Consider the following 17,812-nt stretch of genomic DNA (forward strand, 5'->3'; position numbering starts at 1 on the left):
GAAACCCACCATTTTGGGCTGACTTCCTCCCTAATCTTACTTAAACTGGATAATCTTTAATGGCCCTGATGCTAAAAGCCTGTGTCTAAGTATCTAAATCCCAGAAGCAGTTGTTATATGCTCCCACAGTAATGAATATTTCCCCTCGAACAACTTGGAACACACTGGTGTTCAGTCGTCTGCCGGGCCTGTTCAGCACGTGTTGATAGCTGTGACTGGAAACGCCGTGTTATGATTATACCCCCACCACCTGGCACAGAGTTGGGGCTAAATTAATATTTGCTAAGTGAATAAAAACTTTTTGGGGGGTAGATAGGCAATAGCCAAAGAAAAAGCAATGAAATACATATATACACCAACCATGGAAACACCTCCATGATTCTTGCTCACTACAGAAAGAAAAAACCCTTTGTATCCAGTCATTCAAACCGTCCGGTGCATAGCAGCCAGGAACTAGCTAGAACACCTGTCAAGTGAAAACCCTGGGCCCTGGCTGGTACGGCTCAGTGGATTGAGGGCACATGCCTAGGTTGCAGGCCAGATCCCCAGTAGGGGGTGCATGAATGGCAACCACACATTGATGTTTCTCTCCCTCTCTTTCTCCCTCCCTTAAATTAAAAAAAACAACACAAACAAACTCTGGGCGATTTAGCTCACTGAGGTGGCCAGGAAGAATACACCCATGGAACCTTGGGAGTATCTCAGTAAGGGAGAGTCAAGAGGGACCTGTTAGAGGAAGTACGTGGGCAAACGCTGAAGAAGAATCAAGAAAGTGGTGGCCCCTTCTCTGCCTCAGATGCTGTCAGGGCAGGGGCCGTTCAGCTACTGGGCGCCTCACACACCGCAGTGTGTCCTTCAGGACAGTGTGTAGGATCTGCGGGCCTCAAACACTGTGATCAGTTAAGGACATGCTATCTGTTTGCATCAAAATGAAGTGTAGTTCACCCAGAGGCAGCTTTTGGAGCTGGCATTGTTTAAAACAGCCAAGTATTTTGAAGTTTTTGTGATGGGCTCTCTATGACGGTTTTACCAGAGACCGTCAGAAACTCAGAGATCTTTCACAACTTCTCTGTTTTCTTGCAGAAATACTGCTGACACTGAAGGTAGCTGGTTGCTTCTTTCTTCAGCTGACCAGGCTCACTTGCTCAAAACACGTACCAGTCTGGAGAGCTGCATCTATGTCTTGATCCCACCGACCTGCAAGCCAGTTCTGCCCGAGCAGGCTCAGCGCGGGGCCTGGGCCTGGCTCCCCGGGGAACGGCTGGTGCAGGGGCCGCCTCTGCTCTCGACAGCCTGGAGCTCGCCTCCAGACCGTTGCTCAGTCTGTTCACTGCATTCACCTTAGTGCAACTTAGATCTCTCCTGCAAAGTAAATGTTGACAGGCAAATTTCCTACCCATGTCAGATTGAATGTATTTAAATGTACGTATTTAAGGAAAACAACCATGCTCTCGTTCTGTTCCTGTTTGGTTCCAGACACTGGTTTCTTGCTTTGTTTTCCCTGACTAATCAGTCTAGTACAAAAGATTCAGATTTCATCTGGGGGAAAGAAAAGGACTTAAAAAAAATCAAACTACAAGTGTTTTATGCTAAACCCTGCATTTGGGACAAAAGCAGGGTGGACACCGAGGACAGCGTTGTATGGACAGGCACCCAAGAAGTGAAGACCGGTGAAGTCAGAGTGGCATCTACAGAAAGCTCTGAAGGCTAAGTCAATCAACTTTCCAGTTCCTGACAGATGAAAAGGAGCCTGTGAGAGGGCTGTTAACATTAACAAGTACTTTTTTAGTTGTTGTTAAACCAATCTAGTTCATATAAATTGGTGCATTGTGAATCGAGAGGAAATTTTTTTTCATTTCCAAATTAAGTTTCCTTTAGATCGATCAGACAGTTTGAATTAGCATCTCCTCTTTTTTCCCCTGATCCTGACTCTTCCCATCCCAGTTCTCCCACTTCCATTCATTTAAAAAACAATAACAACAATAAAAGCAACAGAAACCAGGTAAGCCCTTTATTTCCTTAAATGTTTTGCCGGCCACTCACCAATTGCTAACTTAAATATCAGAAAAAATGCATTTACTGGCAAGGAGAGGAGCAGAGTTAGGACTTGATGGCAGTCACCCCTAGGACCCTGCTCTGGAAGCATGTTCGTTCCGTTCCCAGCGACACAGGCCCATGACCCAGAAAACCGTGGTGTGCTCAAAATCGACAGCAGATATCACAACAGATTTAACCTCCGCCGTGTGTTTTTTATTTTGTGTTTTTAGCAGTGCTGACTAAGCCGAAGTTTTGTAAGGTACATAAAATCCAATTTCTATGTAAACAAGCAATAATTTAAGTTGAGAACTTAAGTGTTTTAATTGTATAATTTTTGTGAGGTATACATATTGTGGAGTTGACTCAAAAATGAGGTACTTCAGTATTAAATTAGATATCTTCATAGCAATGTCTCCTAAAGGTGTTTTGTAAAGGATATCAATGCCTTGATTAGACCTAATTTGTAGACTTAAGACTTTTTATTTTCTAAACCTTGTGATTCTGCTCATAAATCATTTATCTAATCTGATGATACGCAGCCGCTGTAGGAACCAGTTCTTGATTTTTATATGTTTATATTCTTTCTTAATGAACCTTAGAAAGACTACGTGTTACTAGCAGGCCACTTTTATGGTTGTTTTTCTTGCCCACTCTGGTAGGGGAATAATCTTTTATTAATTGGTGTCAGTTTCAGACAAGTGCAATATCAAGAAACTGATTACCTTTTTAGAGCTATTTCTCCCCAACCCCTAAGATGCATACTTTCTTACCTAAATTTCAGAATGATGTCTTTTTCATGTCTAAAAAGCAAAGCATTTTATATCTCACTAGCCAGGCTTTTTAGAAACAGAGAGGTTTTTTCCTTGAAATTTCATTGATTGTTTATTTGTGGCAAGGTGAAAAATGGATAAACTACCCCATTTATATTTATATCTCTCCCTATATGTACAAATTATGGATTAGAGAGAGATATAGCCCAAAGATAAACGGTAAGTAGACAGACAGTCTGACAGTGTTGCTCCATATGAAAGAAATTTCCTGGAAATTTGCATTTCGATACTGTTTCCACTTGGGAGGGGTCTCAATACAGGGAGGTGGCCACCAACTCACATGCCTCCCTCAAAAGGCTCGACTTTCCTCCCCCAAACCATTGGGTTGCCCTGCTGTGGTGGAAAAAACGAGCGATGTCGGCCGAACTCCATGACCGCATCAGTGTGCTGAGGCTCTGTGGCCTCCATGATCCAACGTGACCAGTTTTCAGTTGCTTCTTACAAATACGTGACTTAGAATGACGTTAACTTGACACAGCACAAAGGAGAAAGCTGGGTTTGTTCTGTCTTGAGTTGTTAGTCCCCTTTCGCTATAACACTGTCCAAAAAAATACCTGTGTCTCTTTTACTGTGTATCCGTCTGCCCACAGTGGTGTCTTAACGTCAACCCCAAGTCAGACAAATCTGTAAACCTGTGATGCTGGTCATTTTGAATAATTCACGGTCATGGCTGCTTTGAAGGAAAAGAGATGATAGATTCTCTTGTGGCTCAGATCAGGGAATAGATTTTGCTTTACATCTAATTAAGAGAAGAAAAGGAAGTGAAGGAATCCTCTGATCATATTGATCACTGTAGAAGCAGAAGCCAAATCGATCCCCTTCGTTATCAGTATTTCTCAAGCTGTACACAGTAAATTTGTTAGACTGAGTCCTCGGTTTTTCTTTCATAGGACAAAGAATCAGTGTTTTACTTATATTATTAAATGTGAAAAAGCGAATAATGTGAAAAGTATACATACGTTCCCTTGGCTGTAAGACTCATTTAAGTGTCTGTGTAATGTGGTAAGTTGGAAAAGTGAAGTGAGCTCTTTGACTACAATGAATTCGTTTGGCTCAAAGATTCTGATGCCCCGCCCACACGCATCTCCTGTGGCCTGTAATGGTGGAAAGCGATGTTTTTGCAGTTTATATAATGCAGTTTTTAATCTGTGTTTAAAAATGGAGTTCATAGGGGCTGAACACATGAGATGTGCGGCGCACACCCACTGTAGAACCCAAAGATACACAATCAATTTTGAAATGCAACTTAAGCCATTAATTGTTGGTGTGAATTTAAAATTTTCTAGTATTTGTATGGTAGTATGCTGCCTAAGAGCAAAGCATTCTCTGCACAAAAGAAAATTACTGTAGTGGCTTCGATTTTAATTAGACTTTTCTCCCTGGTGTTTCTTTATAGACTAAAACAAACTCTTTTAAGTTTCTTACTACAGGTAAAAGCTATGTGCAAGAACCTCAAAATGCTAAAATCTAGCATAATGCCTTAGATCTGTTTTTAAGTCTTGTATATTCCTACATAGCTGTCCAATGTATTATATTTGTATAGTGAATTGTGTACAATTTTTGAATAAGTACATCATCACTTAACCTTTATGTTAAATAGTGATGATGATACAGTTCTTCAAACATTTAACTGTCATTATTTTTCCTTTGTCATTTGTGGGTTTATTTGTACAGTTCTTCATTAAGTTGCATCTGAGATGTGTGTATATGAAAAGATTATACAAGGGTAAAATTAAGCAATATATTAACTATGGTTCTTCAGGAGAAAGCTTACAGTGTTTCAGGTTGTGATTTATTTTCAGAATGGACTTGACTCTGAACATCACCTTGTTCACCTGCATCGATGTTTGTATTTCTAGTGTGAGCAGTTTATGCAAAGGTAGATCTATTCAGAGAAATTTTAAATACATTTATGCAAGTTAATATTGCTTTGCTGATGCTCTTTGCTTATTTGATGTTAAATAATGCTATTGTAAATAAAGAATTCTGTTGTTATTGCATCATTTAATAAATTTTAATGCCTTCGGGTTTTACATGGCTTCGGAGATTGTAATGTTTTTATATTGTACCTTAAGTGCATTTAAATTTAAAATGCCTGACTTCTAATTTAATAATGTCTTACACTTATGCAGGAGTGGACATGTTAACATTTGGTTCTCCCAGTAACCCATTTTATAAATTTTTAATTTTAAGCCAAGAAGGGTGAGTTTTGTTTAAAATTATCCAACCACTTAATGGCAAACACAGGCCAAATCTAAGTCCGTCCACTGAGCCCTAAGTCATGTTACAAGCCTGTGTTACCTCTTATCCCATTTCTCCAAGAACATCTCTGAGAATAATGTGGATTCCCAGCTGCCTTAGGCTTATACACATCACACATTACGATATTCAGGATCACTTTAATAGATTGATTTGTTTAACAGTTGATAACAATATAGGTTATAATACCTAAAACCCAGTTAATAAACTATATGAAATGCTAGTAAATACAATCTGGAATTATATTTCTAAAAAATACCAAAAACACTATGAGTCATTAGAAAACCCTGCCAGTGCTATTAACTACATTAATGAGTTAGAGGAAGGAAAAAAGAACCTGATGAACTTAATAGGTGCCATTTGACACATTTACATAGGATAAATTTCAGCTCCCATTTATGAGGAAATTTCAAAAAAAATGATTGAAACCTCTAGGAAAAGTAAATGTCCTAAAGTTATTTGAGTTATCAGATAAGATGCATTCCACTGTGGTGCATCCTACTAGAAGTATAAATTAGAACAGCGTGAGGACACCCACTACCAGTGCTGAGAAATGTGTGAGACTGGAATAGACGAGGTAAGACGTTTTCAGCCAATTTGACCGTCTTTAGGGAAAACCAAATGAATATGAATCAATTGACTGGCTCTTGGAATGAATAAAAAAGCTCAGATGGATAGAATATTCAAAAAATCTATACCTCTGTCTACACTTCAACACAATTTTTTAAATTTCCATTTACAATAACAAAGCAATATAGGCCTTACGAAACAGGATTGCACCTAGCACCGTGCGAAAGACCTTTGTGTATTTGAAAACTGTAAAGTTTTGCTCAAAGACATAGCACTGGGAAAATACGGAGACATTCCATGAACCTAGAAAACAAAGACCTCCTAGTATAAAACCATCAACTCCTTCCTCTGCATCATTACAATTCCAGTCAACCCAATAAGTAAAGTGCACTTGGAAGATACAAGGTACAATAATGGAAATAGTGAAGGAGGGAAAAAACTGTGGGACTTCTAATGATTAGTACTGTAAAATACTTGTACAGAAACAAGTAATACATCAGAACAGAATAGAGCCTGCACATTGGTAAGTTTATATGTGATAAGGGATGGCATTTCTAATCATAGGAATCTATTCCAAAAAACGGTGTTGAGACGATTGGCCACATTCGGAGAAAATACCATTTTAACTTCCCGTCTCAGTAAATGTTAACAAATGCCAAATGCATCAGGGTTATGAACAATGACATGTCAAATGAGAGGAATATGTTTACCTTGTTGGAAAGCTGAACACATTCTTTAAGAGTTATTAAAAGGATAAATTTATAAAAGTGCAATATTCTGCCAACAAAGTTAAGACAGCAGAGGTGTTTTGAGCATCTTTTCCGTTGTGCCCTGCCCTCTCCCACTTACCGCGTGTTTGAGCCTTTTTTTCTTTCCTAGCTTATGCTTACTTTACTTTTGTGTGTGTGTGTGGCTTTTTTATTTCCTTCTACTTTTTAAAAGACTTATTTATTTATTTTTTTAGAGAGAGGGGAAGAGAAGGAGAAAGAGGAAGAGGAACATCAATGTGTGGTTGCCCCTCAACATTCCCCTACTGGGGACCTGGCCAGCAACCCAGGTATGTGCCCTGACTGGGAATCAAACCAGCAACTGGTTGGTTCACAAGCCTGTGCTCAATCCACTGAGCTACACCAGCCAGGGCTCTCCTAACTTCCTGATGATTATATAAATAGTTTATCAACTTTCAACCATTCTTTTCTAATACATGCATTTCAAGGTTATAAATGTTTGTTTACTGCTTTTAGCAGCAACCCACACATTTTGCCTACTTATTCTATTAAGTAAAATCTCCAATTATGGCTTTGGGTTTTTTCCTCTTAGTCCTGGCAATTTTTGCCTATGGTATTCAAAAGTGCTGTTATTAGGAGCATATACATTTTTCCAAGGTGAACTGATCCTTTCATTATATACTGGCCCATTTAACTCTGGTAATGCCTTTTTAACATTTATTCACACTTTTATTTTTCACCCTTGGAAGCAGCTTATATGTATGTAATGAGTAACTGCTACTTTTTTATCTAGTTTTCTGTCAGTAATAGAGGTGTTAAGGTCTCCAGTGATGGTTGTATATTTGGCTCATCTTTATGTCATCTTTGCTTTTGCATTTTGGGCCATTGTTATTAGGCACATATATAAAGTTATAAGTGCTTTTGATAAACTTATCCCTTACACATTTGATCAGAGATCAGAAACAGGTAGTGTGACGTGTAAGAACTGGCGTGGGGGCGAGAATGCTTCGGTAGGAGGAACAGCGCACAAAGGTTGTGGCACAACCCAGCACGCAGTCTGGGCTGCAGGGGACCAGTGACAGGGCAAGATGAAGCCCAAGAAGCAGCCAGGGGCCAGATCACACCAGACCTGACAGGCCAAGGCAAGGGATTTGGAGACAAAGTAGATCCTTGAAGGGAACGTAATGGGAGCACCTGGGAAGATTCAGTTTTACTTTGGGTTAAAAACGGAATATATGTGCCTCCCTAAAATGTGTATGTTGAAACCTGATCTGCAGTGTGATGGCATTTGGAGGTGGGCATTCGTGGGTCATTAGGTCATAAGAGTAGCACATTCATGAATGGGGTTTGTGCCCCTTTAAAAGAGACCCAGAGAGCTCCTTTGCTGCCCCCCGCCCTATGTGAGGACACAGGAGAGGACCACTGTTTAATGAACTGGGAAGTGCATTCTTACCAGACGTCCAACCTGCTGGCACTTGACCTTGGACTTCTCAGCCTCCAGAACTGAGGAATAAAGATATGGTATTCTGTCACAGCAGCCTGAACAGACTGACACTACTTCATTTGGGACCCATAAGGTGAGCCACAAATGGCAATAGGCCAACCATGTTTAACATCACACACACACACAAACTTTCTAGAACAGGTTCTAACAGGCTTGAACATATGAACTGAGAGTGAACAAAATTTTACTACAGTCTTTCCAAAGACTGACAAACACTCTTGAAACAGCACAACTATAGTACTAAAAGGGAAGAGTGGATGAAGAGTTCACTCCTTTGGTTTAAAAATAACTGGGATATTAGAATTAAAAGGAATTTCAAGTCTGCATTACCCCAAGACCACCATTTTAAAACCAAGGAAACCAAGCCTAGATTTTCAAGGGTAAAAGTCCTGGATTCATTTACCAGATGGACTTTATGTTGGTTATTGACTTGTTTTCTCTCAGCCCCAAATTCACTCAGCGTTTTAGGAAAACAAATCCCAAGTCCTTTAAGTTGTCGGCTGGCACTGAAGCTTTGTCAGCAGAGGGCGCTGGAGAGACGTTACAGGAGGCAGCAGTTTCACTTTACAGTTCAGGTGCTATCTCAGCAGGATCCTGCAGGGTGCGTGGCTCCCCAGCCTCCCGCCGCAGTGCAGCGCCGTAGCCAGCAGCTCCCGCAGGTGGTTGCGTAGCAGAGTGCGTCCAGTGAGACATCTCCCTGGGAGCAGCTTTCTCCAGCACACTAGAGGGCTGCGTTCTGGCAAGTCCCACCAGTGTGGCACCACAGCAACCCGCCCTTCAGTAGTTGCAGCCGAGCTTTCGACAAGTCTGCGTCTCAGCCTATTGGGTCCTGGTGGCTAATAGATACAGTATTTTGATAGCTAATAGATATGCCCTGTTCATTCTTCCTATGTTCTTTAGACTTAGTTCTCTTTACTTCTTACCAGCCTATCCCTGCTGTAGGTAACAATTCTTTATATTAAGCTTTCCTGGTTTAAATTACTCTATGGTTTCGCTGGGCTGATTGGTCTCAGACTAATACAGAATTTTAAGTAAAGGTGGATCCTTATGGCTGTGCTGGGGGGGGAATCCTGCTCTTCAAAGGTAAAAAATGTTGTACGTAGCAGTAATGTGTAAGTTGCAAATTATTAGAACTCTAAAAACTAATGAAAACCAGAAAAATGGTACAGTTTCTAGTTTCCCTATGTACTTAGTCTAAGAAAAATTAACATGTCTTGCATTGCCCAAATCCAATGGTGAACTAAGGCCAAATTGAGAGTGCCCAGTAGAAGCAGATCTAGAAAGGGAGTATTAGAGGCAGACGAGAAGGGAACTATGTTCCGAATTGATAAAAATACTTTTAAGAAGAAAAAAACAGGATGCAAGCACCCAGGAAACAGGCAACTAATCAGAAATAAGAAAGTCATAAACTGAGAACGCAGTTCATTTTCCATGCGTACCTTATAGGAAAGGTTGCAAATTTTTAAATAAAGGGACATTTTTAAAAAATCAGTAAAGTAGGACCCTGGCTGGTGTGGCTCAGTGGATTGAACGCCAGCCTGTGAACCAAAGGGTCACCAGTTCAATTCCCAGGCAGGGCACATGCCTGGGTTGTGGGCCGGGACCCCGGTAGGGGGGCTTGTAAGAGGCAACCACACATTCATGTTTCTCCTTCTCCCTCCCTTCCACTCTCTCTAAAAAAATATATATTTTTTAAGTCAGTAAAGTAACTTCTTGGGAAGATGCTACGTAAAGTGTGTTGACTTCCTCTTTCTTTCAGTCAGTTTATCCGTCCACTGGAGTCCAGAGAAGACCTCACACGCCCCTTTGAAGCAGCAGGCTCCCGAAATGGTGTTGGGAGACTGTTCTCCTTGGTCTCTCCGCACAACTTGCCAGCAAAGCAGACTACCCTCTGCTCTGGACTATGGTTTCAAGTACATTTGGATGGGAAACTGTCTTTGAAAATAATAGCAAAGCAGAGGCATAATCACTGCCCATTATGAGACTCCAGTACCCTACACCCCCTGACACAGCCCACCATCCGGAGCCCTCTGACCCTCTGCGCATTGCCCCGTGGAACTGGGGCCTGGAGAACTGGTCCACAAACACCGCTGCTCTGGTTGGAATGTGAAGTATTCTCAGTTCTGTATAATCCTAGAACTGTCTGGCCTACTGCTTTCCAGCAGTTCCTTCTCTGGCCTCGTGTCATTTCCACTCATACATGCACTTGCCCGTACTCAGTAACAGATCCAAGGACAACCCTTTGCTGATTTCCAGATCCCTCCTCATTAGTATCCTGCCCCACAATTCCAACCACATTGCTGGCCTGTGTGTTACTGGAAAGTGACTGGGGCCCGCGTGTGTATGCCTAGGGCCAGCCTTAGTTTGTGGGTTCTTGACTTTGTGCAGGAAAGACTTCACAGCACCAGTCCAGGTGATTTTGAGAGAACATTTATTAAAGCCAAAGACAGTGAAACAAAGGAAGGGCTTAGGACAGAAGCAACAGGAGAGTGCGTAGGCAAAGCTGCTTTGCTTCATGGGGAGTAGAAGTCACACTGACAAGTGAGCCAAGGTGGGGCGCCTGCCAGCTCATTGCAGAGTCAGAGAAAAGGGGGCCTTGGAGAGGGGCTCAGGGGCTTCACCTGAGATGAGCTGCTGCTGTCCATTGCTCCCCTGGTTGCAAGTCTCCTGACATCCCCTAAAGTTTAGGAGATGCACACCTGTGGGGGAAGAAGGAGAAGGGAAAGGTATGGAATTCTTTGGGAGGCAGACCATGCCCTAGGCTCTTTGTCTTAAGGGTTTTAAAGGCTGGGAATTTAGGGCAGGTCTTAGGAGAGGGTGGCCACAGAATATTCATCAGGGGTTTTTGTTGTTGTTGTTGTTGTTTTATCTTTAGAGAGGAAGGGAAGGAGAGAGGGAGAGAAACAGCTCTGCATGGTTGCCTCTCATGCGTCCCCCAATACGAACCGGCCCACAACCAGCGCTCAATCCACTGAGCTACAACAGCGAGGGCAAATGTTCATCAGTTTGATACTGATACACCAAAATGAAATTTATTCCCTTCATCCACCCTGGGGTGTGGTTTGCACAAGTGATACTAATTGGATTTCTGCTATCTAGAAGCTATTTACCCTCCAGTTAGGGGAGGAGGAATGTAAACTATTTTAAGTGTCCTTGGTTAGACAGGTGGCATTTGGAGATTTACTGGCTGCAAACTGCTTGGCCTTTTATCCGACTCACTTTCCCTATTACACTTGTCCCAATGTAACTGGACAGCGTGGGGTCAGGCCACTTGTCCTGTGTATACACATACTACAAAGATTGGTGATGAAGGAAACAGGTTTTTATTCCCAGGAAACCCGAACTGAGCAAGCTGGAAACATTCCGAGCCAACCCCATTTGCAAAGCACTGTAAACCAGTCACCCCCAGGAACATTCAACTCCAAAGCCAAACCCAGAAGGTCCCCATTATTGCATTTCTGTCCTTTCGGAGTTTAAGCCAGCTACGCAAACAGCTCTCCCCACCCTCTCTGCGGTAGGCAATCCTGGGTTTCAGGGTCTCCATCGTCTCGCAGTGGCTCTGTCTCAGGGTCTGGGGGTGCGCTGCCAGATCACTCCAGACGACAGTGCAAGGGAAGCCCGCTGGGAGGAGCTTTCCCTGCTCGGGCTGCTTTCAGTCTCCGGGCCAGAGAGGGGAAGCAGTCCAGGGCCGGTGGGCTGTGCTGCACTGGGTCCTAGAGCCCCAAAGGCTGCAGTCCGGTCAGGCACGGATCCCAGCATGGGACCCTGCCTCCGACCCTGCCTCCAGGGAGCTGGCTTCCAGCTGAGTGGGCCTAAGCTCCCAACGGCAGCGGCCGCTATGCCCACAGATCGGTAGCCGCAGCAGGAACCACCGGTAGCCAGGCTCCTGCTGGAGGAATGCGTGGGCGGCAGGTGGTCCTGTCCCCCCTGCGGTGGAGCTGTCACCAACGGGTCCCTGTGCCCTCCCATCTGAGGAAGGGGCTCGGGGCCTGCCAGGCCCAGACTGGAGGTATGGGCCACGGGCAGGACTCCGGTGTGGGGGAGGGGTGCCGGGCCTGCCGCCCTGCCTCCCCTCCCCTCCCCTCTTACCCGAGCTTGCTTCACTCCGGGTCAGCCCCAGACACTCAGGGAGCGGCCCTGGCATTCCAGGCCACCTGGTGCCCAGGCCCAGGTCCCAAGAACTCCAGCCCCAGTCGATCGGGGAAAGAGGAGAGAATCCAAGAGAGCTTCCAGGCTCTCCTTCCAAAGGCTCCCCCAGAATCCCCTGCGCGGCCAGGGCATCACCCTAGTTACCAGGGCCACTCTTGCTGGTTCATGGCCTGTCTCGTGTGTGTGTGTGTGTGTGTGTGTGTGTGTGTGTGTGTGTCTTCAACTCTTCAACACTGGGCTTGGTTTGGGGTCCCTCTTCCTGCTCTACATCAGGGAAACTGACTCAATACGGTAAAAAGCTCAAGCGTTGTTAACACTTACTCATTCATTCCCTTTTTTGGTATCAGTCTTGCGCCCTCTGTTGCCCAACAATGTCCAGCTGTTGATTCGAATACTGTCCTGTTCTGTTTACACTTGTAGGGCAATTCCTACGGCCATTAATCCTTCCTGGGCTGAATTCTGGGAACACAAAAGGAGAATTCTGTATGATAAATTTTTAGTATCTTATTAGATTTCAGTGTCTCACTTTATTTGCAATTTTTGCCCCTGTGATACGTGAGATCAGGCTTTTAGAGTTCCATCTTTATCTGCTTTTACTACGTAAAGATTTACAAAGACTTCTGTAATAGTGACTTTAATCTTATCTTTATCTATATGGTTGTGTTTTCTTTCTTATTACCATTACTATACACTCCCCACCCAGCCTTGGTCATGTTTGCCAGACGTTTGTCCAGTCTAATGATCTTTCCGAAGAAGCAGCTAAGGTTTCATTTATCAATGCCATTATTTTTAGCCTTATATAAACCTGTGTGCATGTGTGTGTGTGTATATGTGTGTGTATCTAAATTTATTTTAGATAAAGGAAGAGAGAGAGAAACATCAATTTGTTGTTCCGCTTATTGATGCACTCATTGGATGATTCTTGCATGTGCCCTGATCTAACCCGCAACCTTAGCATTTTAGGACAACGATACTCTAACCAACTGAGCTACCCAGTTAGGGCATATTTTAGTTTTCAGTACATCAAGTTTGGTTTTTATTTTTTATGAATCTCTTCCTCCTGATTTTTTTTAGTTGTTCTTTTTCTTATTTTGTTTATTTTCTATTCTATTTAAATATTATAAGCAGGCCTGGGCTGGTGTGGCTAAGTAGATTGAGTGCTGACCTGTGAACAAAAAGGTCACCAGTTCAATCCCTGGCCAGGACAAGGGCCTGATTTGCTGGTTCAGTCCCCAGTTGGGGGCATGTAATAGGCAACCAATGAGTATTTCTCCTCCCCTTTTTCTCCCTCCCTTCCCCTCTCTATAAAAATAAATAAAACCTTTTTTGTTGTTGTTGTCTGGAACCTCCTTCAGAAATTATCTACTCAGTTTCTTCCTCAACATTAAAAACTAAGAAAATAGCCCTTGCTGGTATAGCTCAGTGGATTGAGCACGAGCCTGTGAAGCAAAGGGTCGCTGGTTCGATTCCCAGCCAGGGCACATGCCTGGGTTGCAGGCCAGGTCCCCAGTAGGGGACACGTGAGAGGCAACCACACATTGATGTTTCTCTCCCACTCTTTCTCCTTCCCTTCCCCTCTCTCTAAAAACAAGTAAATAAAATATTTTTTAAAAATAAGAAAATTTATTATTTTTAAAAAATAATACATAAGAAAAGCTATAAGAAAATTATAGCTTTCACTGTTACAATTGTGAATAATAACCCCCATTGCTTGTGTAAAATAGAGCCAGAACAACAACCCTATCAGTTACAAGTGTGCAAAGTGTTGTGCTTTGAGTATTACTTCTTTTTTCAATCAGAACCTCATCTTGTTTATATCAAGCGTGCATGGCCTCGAGAAATCAGCCGGTCACAGAGCACTTCCAACTTCCGACAGCCCACCCTAGGAACTTCCAAACTCAACTCGAAGAAACAAAGATTGTACACTCAAGTTCCACAATAAGAAGCCACTCCAGGATTGTGTATGGGCTGTTCTCACATGTTGTTTTGTTTGAGGAGGCTTTCCAGAATGTGGAAATTTCAGGGGACTCAGCTGTGAACGCCCCCTCCCCCCCGTCATGAGTCACCAGGACCCTTAATTTGAGTACCTCATGTGTCACCTGGCATTCCTCCACTGGAAGCTCCTGGCCCATGACAGAGAGGCGAATCACACGCTGGGCTGAACTCCAGTTTCTTTGACATACCTGATTTTTCTCAGGAAAACCAGATGTCACCCACTGAAATCCGTGTCCCTGATTAAACCTCTACTTCTAAAAATCCTCACCCTGGCTGGTGTAGCTCAGTGGATTGAGTGCAGGCTGCGAACCAAAGGGTCAGGGCTGGGTCTGATTCCCAGTCAGGGCACATACCTGGTTGCAGGCCAGGTCCCCAGTGGGGACCACATGAGAAGCAACCACATATGAATGTTTATCTCCCTCTCTTTCTCCCTCCCTTCCCCTCTCTCTAAAAGTAAATAAATAAAAAAATTTAAAAATTCTCGGTGAAATTGTTTTCCATCTAAACTCCCTTTAGCTTTTCCTGTCTTGCTGTGTGTCATCGGCTAAAAGGCGGGGAAGAGCAAAGGACGGTCAATGAGCAGAACCCAACAGGGCATGAGGCCAGGCTTGGCAGGTTTCAGGTCTTGCCATGCTGCTGTTTCTCAGCAGATGAAGTTCGCCTTGGCTAACCACCAAAAAACTTTCAAAGTTTGTATTTCTCCAACCTATCTTTCTGTCCCTAAGAGTGGGTCTGGGAGGAGAAGATCTCCAAAACCTTCGCTCACCTGGGCTGCAGTCGTTAGGTCTGTGGTTGGAGACAGGCAGCCCCCAGCTGGGTCTGAAGTCAGGGGCACACAGACAACTCAGCTGACTCGTGTGCCGCTTCCAGGGGCCGTCGCAGCCGAGGCCCGGGCTTCTGGCAGACTGAACACCTGTTTGTTGTGTATAGTCTCATTATAATTCAAATTCTTGTGCATGTGACATGATTTACTAACTGCGGAGCTTCCCATATGAGGACCTTTCAATTTTCAATTTGAGGAACTGTCAGTATGACCCGCCCCCCCCAAATAAAAAACAAGGAGCGAAAGGAAAGGACAACAAATTTAACTGCCTAATTCAGATGAGAGTGGGCGTGTTCAGAGTGGTATGGCCATAGACTGATTGCTTACTTCAGTATGTAATGGTCAGCCTTTATGAGTAACTAACATGAAGAACCTTAAAATTTAAGCTGCTGCAATGAAGCTATGATCGCCACCTCCCTGACCTGCATCAACTACCATGTGTATTGACCGACAGGTCCCCAGCCGGAGAGAGTCCATTGGGAGGACCTGGGACACAACCCACACCTTCCTGGGGTTCATTGAGCAGAACAGGGGCTAAAGAAAGCACGAAGTGTGATGCAATCCTGACCGAAAGCAATAGTTTGAGATAAGATTGACTAAATATTCTTTTTTTGTTTTTGTGCAAATTCATTGAAGATTTTAGCACTCACCTTCAACAACCATCTGAGGTAGATCTATAGACAGATGCTTTTGCCACACTATCCTCATCTTTTACAAACGGCCTCAAACCAGAAACCAGGGAATTGGCATCTGAAGGCTGGAATAGGAAATAACTCCCCTGATAGTGCATTATACCATCTGCCCAAACACGTTCAGATGGATCAAGGACAAAAACAGAGTTAGACCCTAAACGAGTTAATGGCTTATGAAATTAAACTGAGTAACCCCAGACACTCCTTATGCCCTCCCCAAAAGTGCCCTTTGCTAAGGGTACTTGATGCTACAATGAACAAAAAGGATGCTGGAATACCAACTCCCACTTTGGGCAAGGAAAACTCTAAGAAATAATAAGAGGGCTCCAAGGGAAAAGGTAACATGCGACTCCCACTTCTCCCTTTAAATGCACAAGCAGAATGAATAAGCAATTCTGGACCACAGTCACTGTTTCCATAGAGAAACGGAATGCAGATGCTAACTTTCCAAAACAACTCTCGACCAAGTCCATCCCGCTGCACTGGAGTCAGTGAAAAGCCAGGGGTGGACATGTCTCCAACGGCCTGCGTACATTCTCAGTGTACCAGTTGCAGTTATTCTGGATCTTTGCTAAAAACATGCTCTTCCCCTGTGAGATGACACCAGCCTAAACATAATGAGGAGAGAGATTTCTTATGGAAATGGCATGGCCAGAATAAGTTCCTACAAAGGTCTCTTCCATGAAATTCCTGAGAAGGTCCCTCTTCGTAATCAGACCATTGCTAATGGGTACAAATACGTATGTCAGACGCAATGTGAAGATCTCTGGGAAGTACCAGAGCCCTAATGGGCCAAAGACTTGCCATCATTTTCAGGATTGCTGGGGGTGAGCTCATCAAGGTTCAGACTGACCCATTCCAAATTTACCCAGGCTTGCATAACGCCCTTGAAGCAAGAAGGAAAGGAAGAATCGGGGGCCATAGTAAAAGGCCTAATAGACAAAAGACTCATTTCACCTTGCACTAGTATTTATAACACTCCTGACTGTTAAGTAACTCAATGAACGGGGTGTACAGATTTATTCACCATCTCGGAGCATTTATTAAAGTAATTATACCCCACACTCTATGCTGCACCTCCCTTAGAGCCTGTTCTCTTAAACTCAGTCACCAAGGCCTGTTCACCTGGCCTTGGCAAAAGCCAGCACAGGTGCATCGTTATGCCTCTGAAATCTGGCACCCTGGTTTCTTCGCTTTTTACAGCTTTTTTTTTTTTTTTAAGATTTTATTATCTTGGGAAGGAGAGAGGGAGAGAAATGTCAATGTATGGTTGCCTCTCATGCGTCCCCTGCTGGGAACTGGCCTGCAACCCAGGCATGTGCCCTGACTGGGAATCAAACCGCGATAGTTTGGTTCGCAGGCCTGGGCTCAATCCACTGAGCTACATCAGCCAGGGCTCTTTTTACAGCTTCTTAATCAGGACTTCAAAACTCTCTGTCAGATGAGCTTTTGCTAAGCTCTAAAGATTAAAAAACCTCCACCTATCTTCTGACTTTCACCACAAAAAAAAAAACCTGTCAAAAAATGCAAACTTTTTTTCAGCGAGAGGTTCATTATCTAGGACACGACTCATGTCAGACGAGCACTCCCTCTGGGTGACTGACCGCAGGCCTTCCCAGAGTGGCCCAGACCCGCTGCTGAAACGGTTTCTAGGGCTCACGGGGTATTGGAGATGGAGGAGTGCTGCCGACTTCTCTGAACCTGCTTCTCCTTCAGGACCACGCTGATCCTTGGTGACAGTCCACCCTCCCGGGAACACGAGCATGAGCGCACAGTTTGCAGACTAGAGCCGACTCCTCAAGAACTCCTAAGTTTTAGAATCTTCCTTGAACCTAATGGCTCCCCAAGCTATGCAGCCTTTGTTACTTAATAAAATGCACAACATTTCTAGCTGAGCCAGCTAGAAATAACATTATGTTCCTACGAAATATCATAAGTTTCTCTTATACACATTTCTATCCATCATTCTTTGAACTCTGCTGTATTTCTTCTCAGTCAAAAGAAGGGGAAATGTACTTTTCCTGACATTTGTGCAAGAATCATCCCCAGCCCATGCACACTTACTAGAAAATGCCTTTGGATGGTCCATACTTGATCCTGAGTATTGACGGGTCAGATCTGCCGACAGAAATGAGAAATGGTCAGGCTGACTAGGCCATAGCGGATCTCGAGTTACTCTTAGAATACGATTCCTTACAGCCCAGATGGCAGAACTGATTGCCTTC

At 43.7% G+C, this 17,812-nt stretch overlaps 1 protein-coding gene across 5 annotated transcripts in view; it reads left to right on the top strand.

Annotated features, from left to right (window-relative positions):
* NCOA2 (nuclear receptor coactivator 2) overlaps nucleotides 1-4,900 on the top strand; it is a 290,146-nt gene extending 285,246 nt beyond the window's left edge. For all 5 annotated transcript variants that reach the window (XM_053660857.1, XM_053660858.1, XM_053660855.1 and 2 more), the window contains one exon: nucleotides 1,084-4,900. In XM_053660857.1, the coding sequence (XP_053516832.1) occupies nucleotides 1,084-1,095 (12 nt within the window). In that variant the 3' untranslated portion in view covers nucleotides 1,096-4,900. The remainder of the gene's footprint in view (nucleotides 1-1,083) is intronic.
* The last annotated feature ends 12,912 nt before the right edge of the window (nucleotides 4,901-17,812 follow it).

The sequence above is a fragment of the Artibeus jamaicensis genome, unplaced genomic scaffold, assembly GCF_021234435.1.
Source record: "Artibeus jamaicensis isolate MK-2021 breed Jamaican fruit bat unplaced genomic scaffold, CSHL_Jam_final scaffold_916, whole genome shotgun sequence".
NCBI lineage: Eukaryota > Metazoa > Chordata > Mammalia > Chiroptera > Phyllostomidae > Artibeus > Artibeus jamaicensis.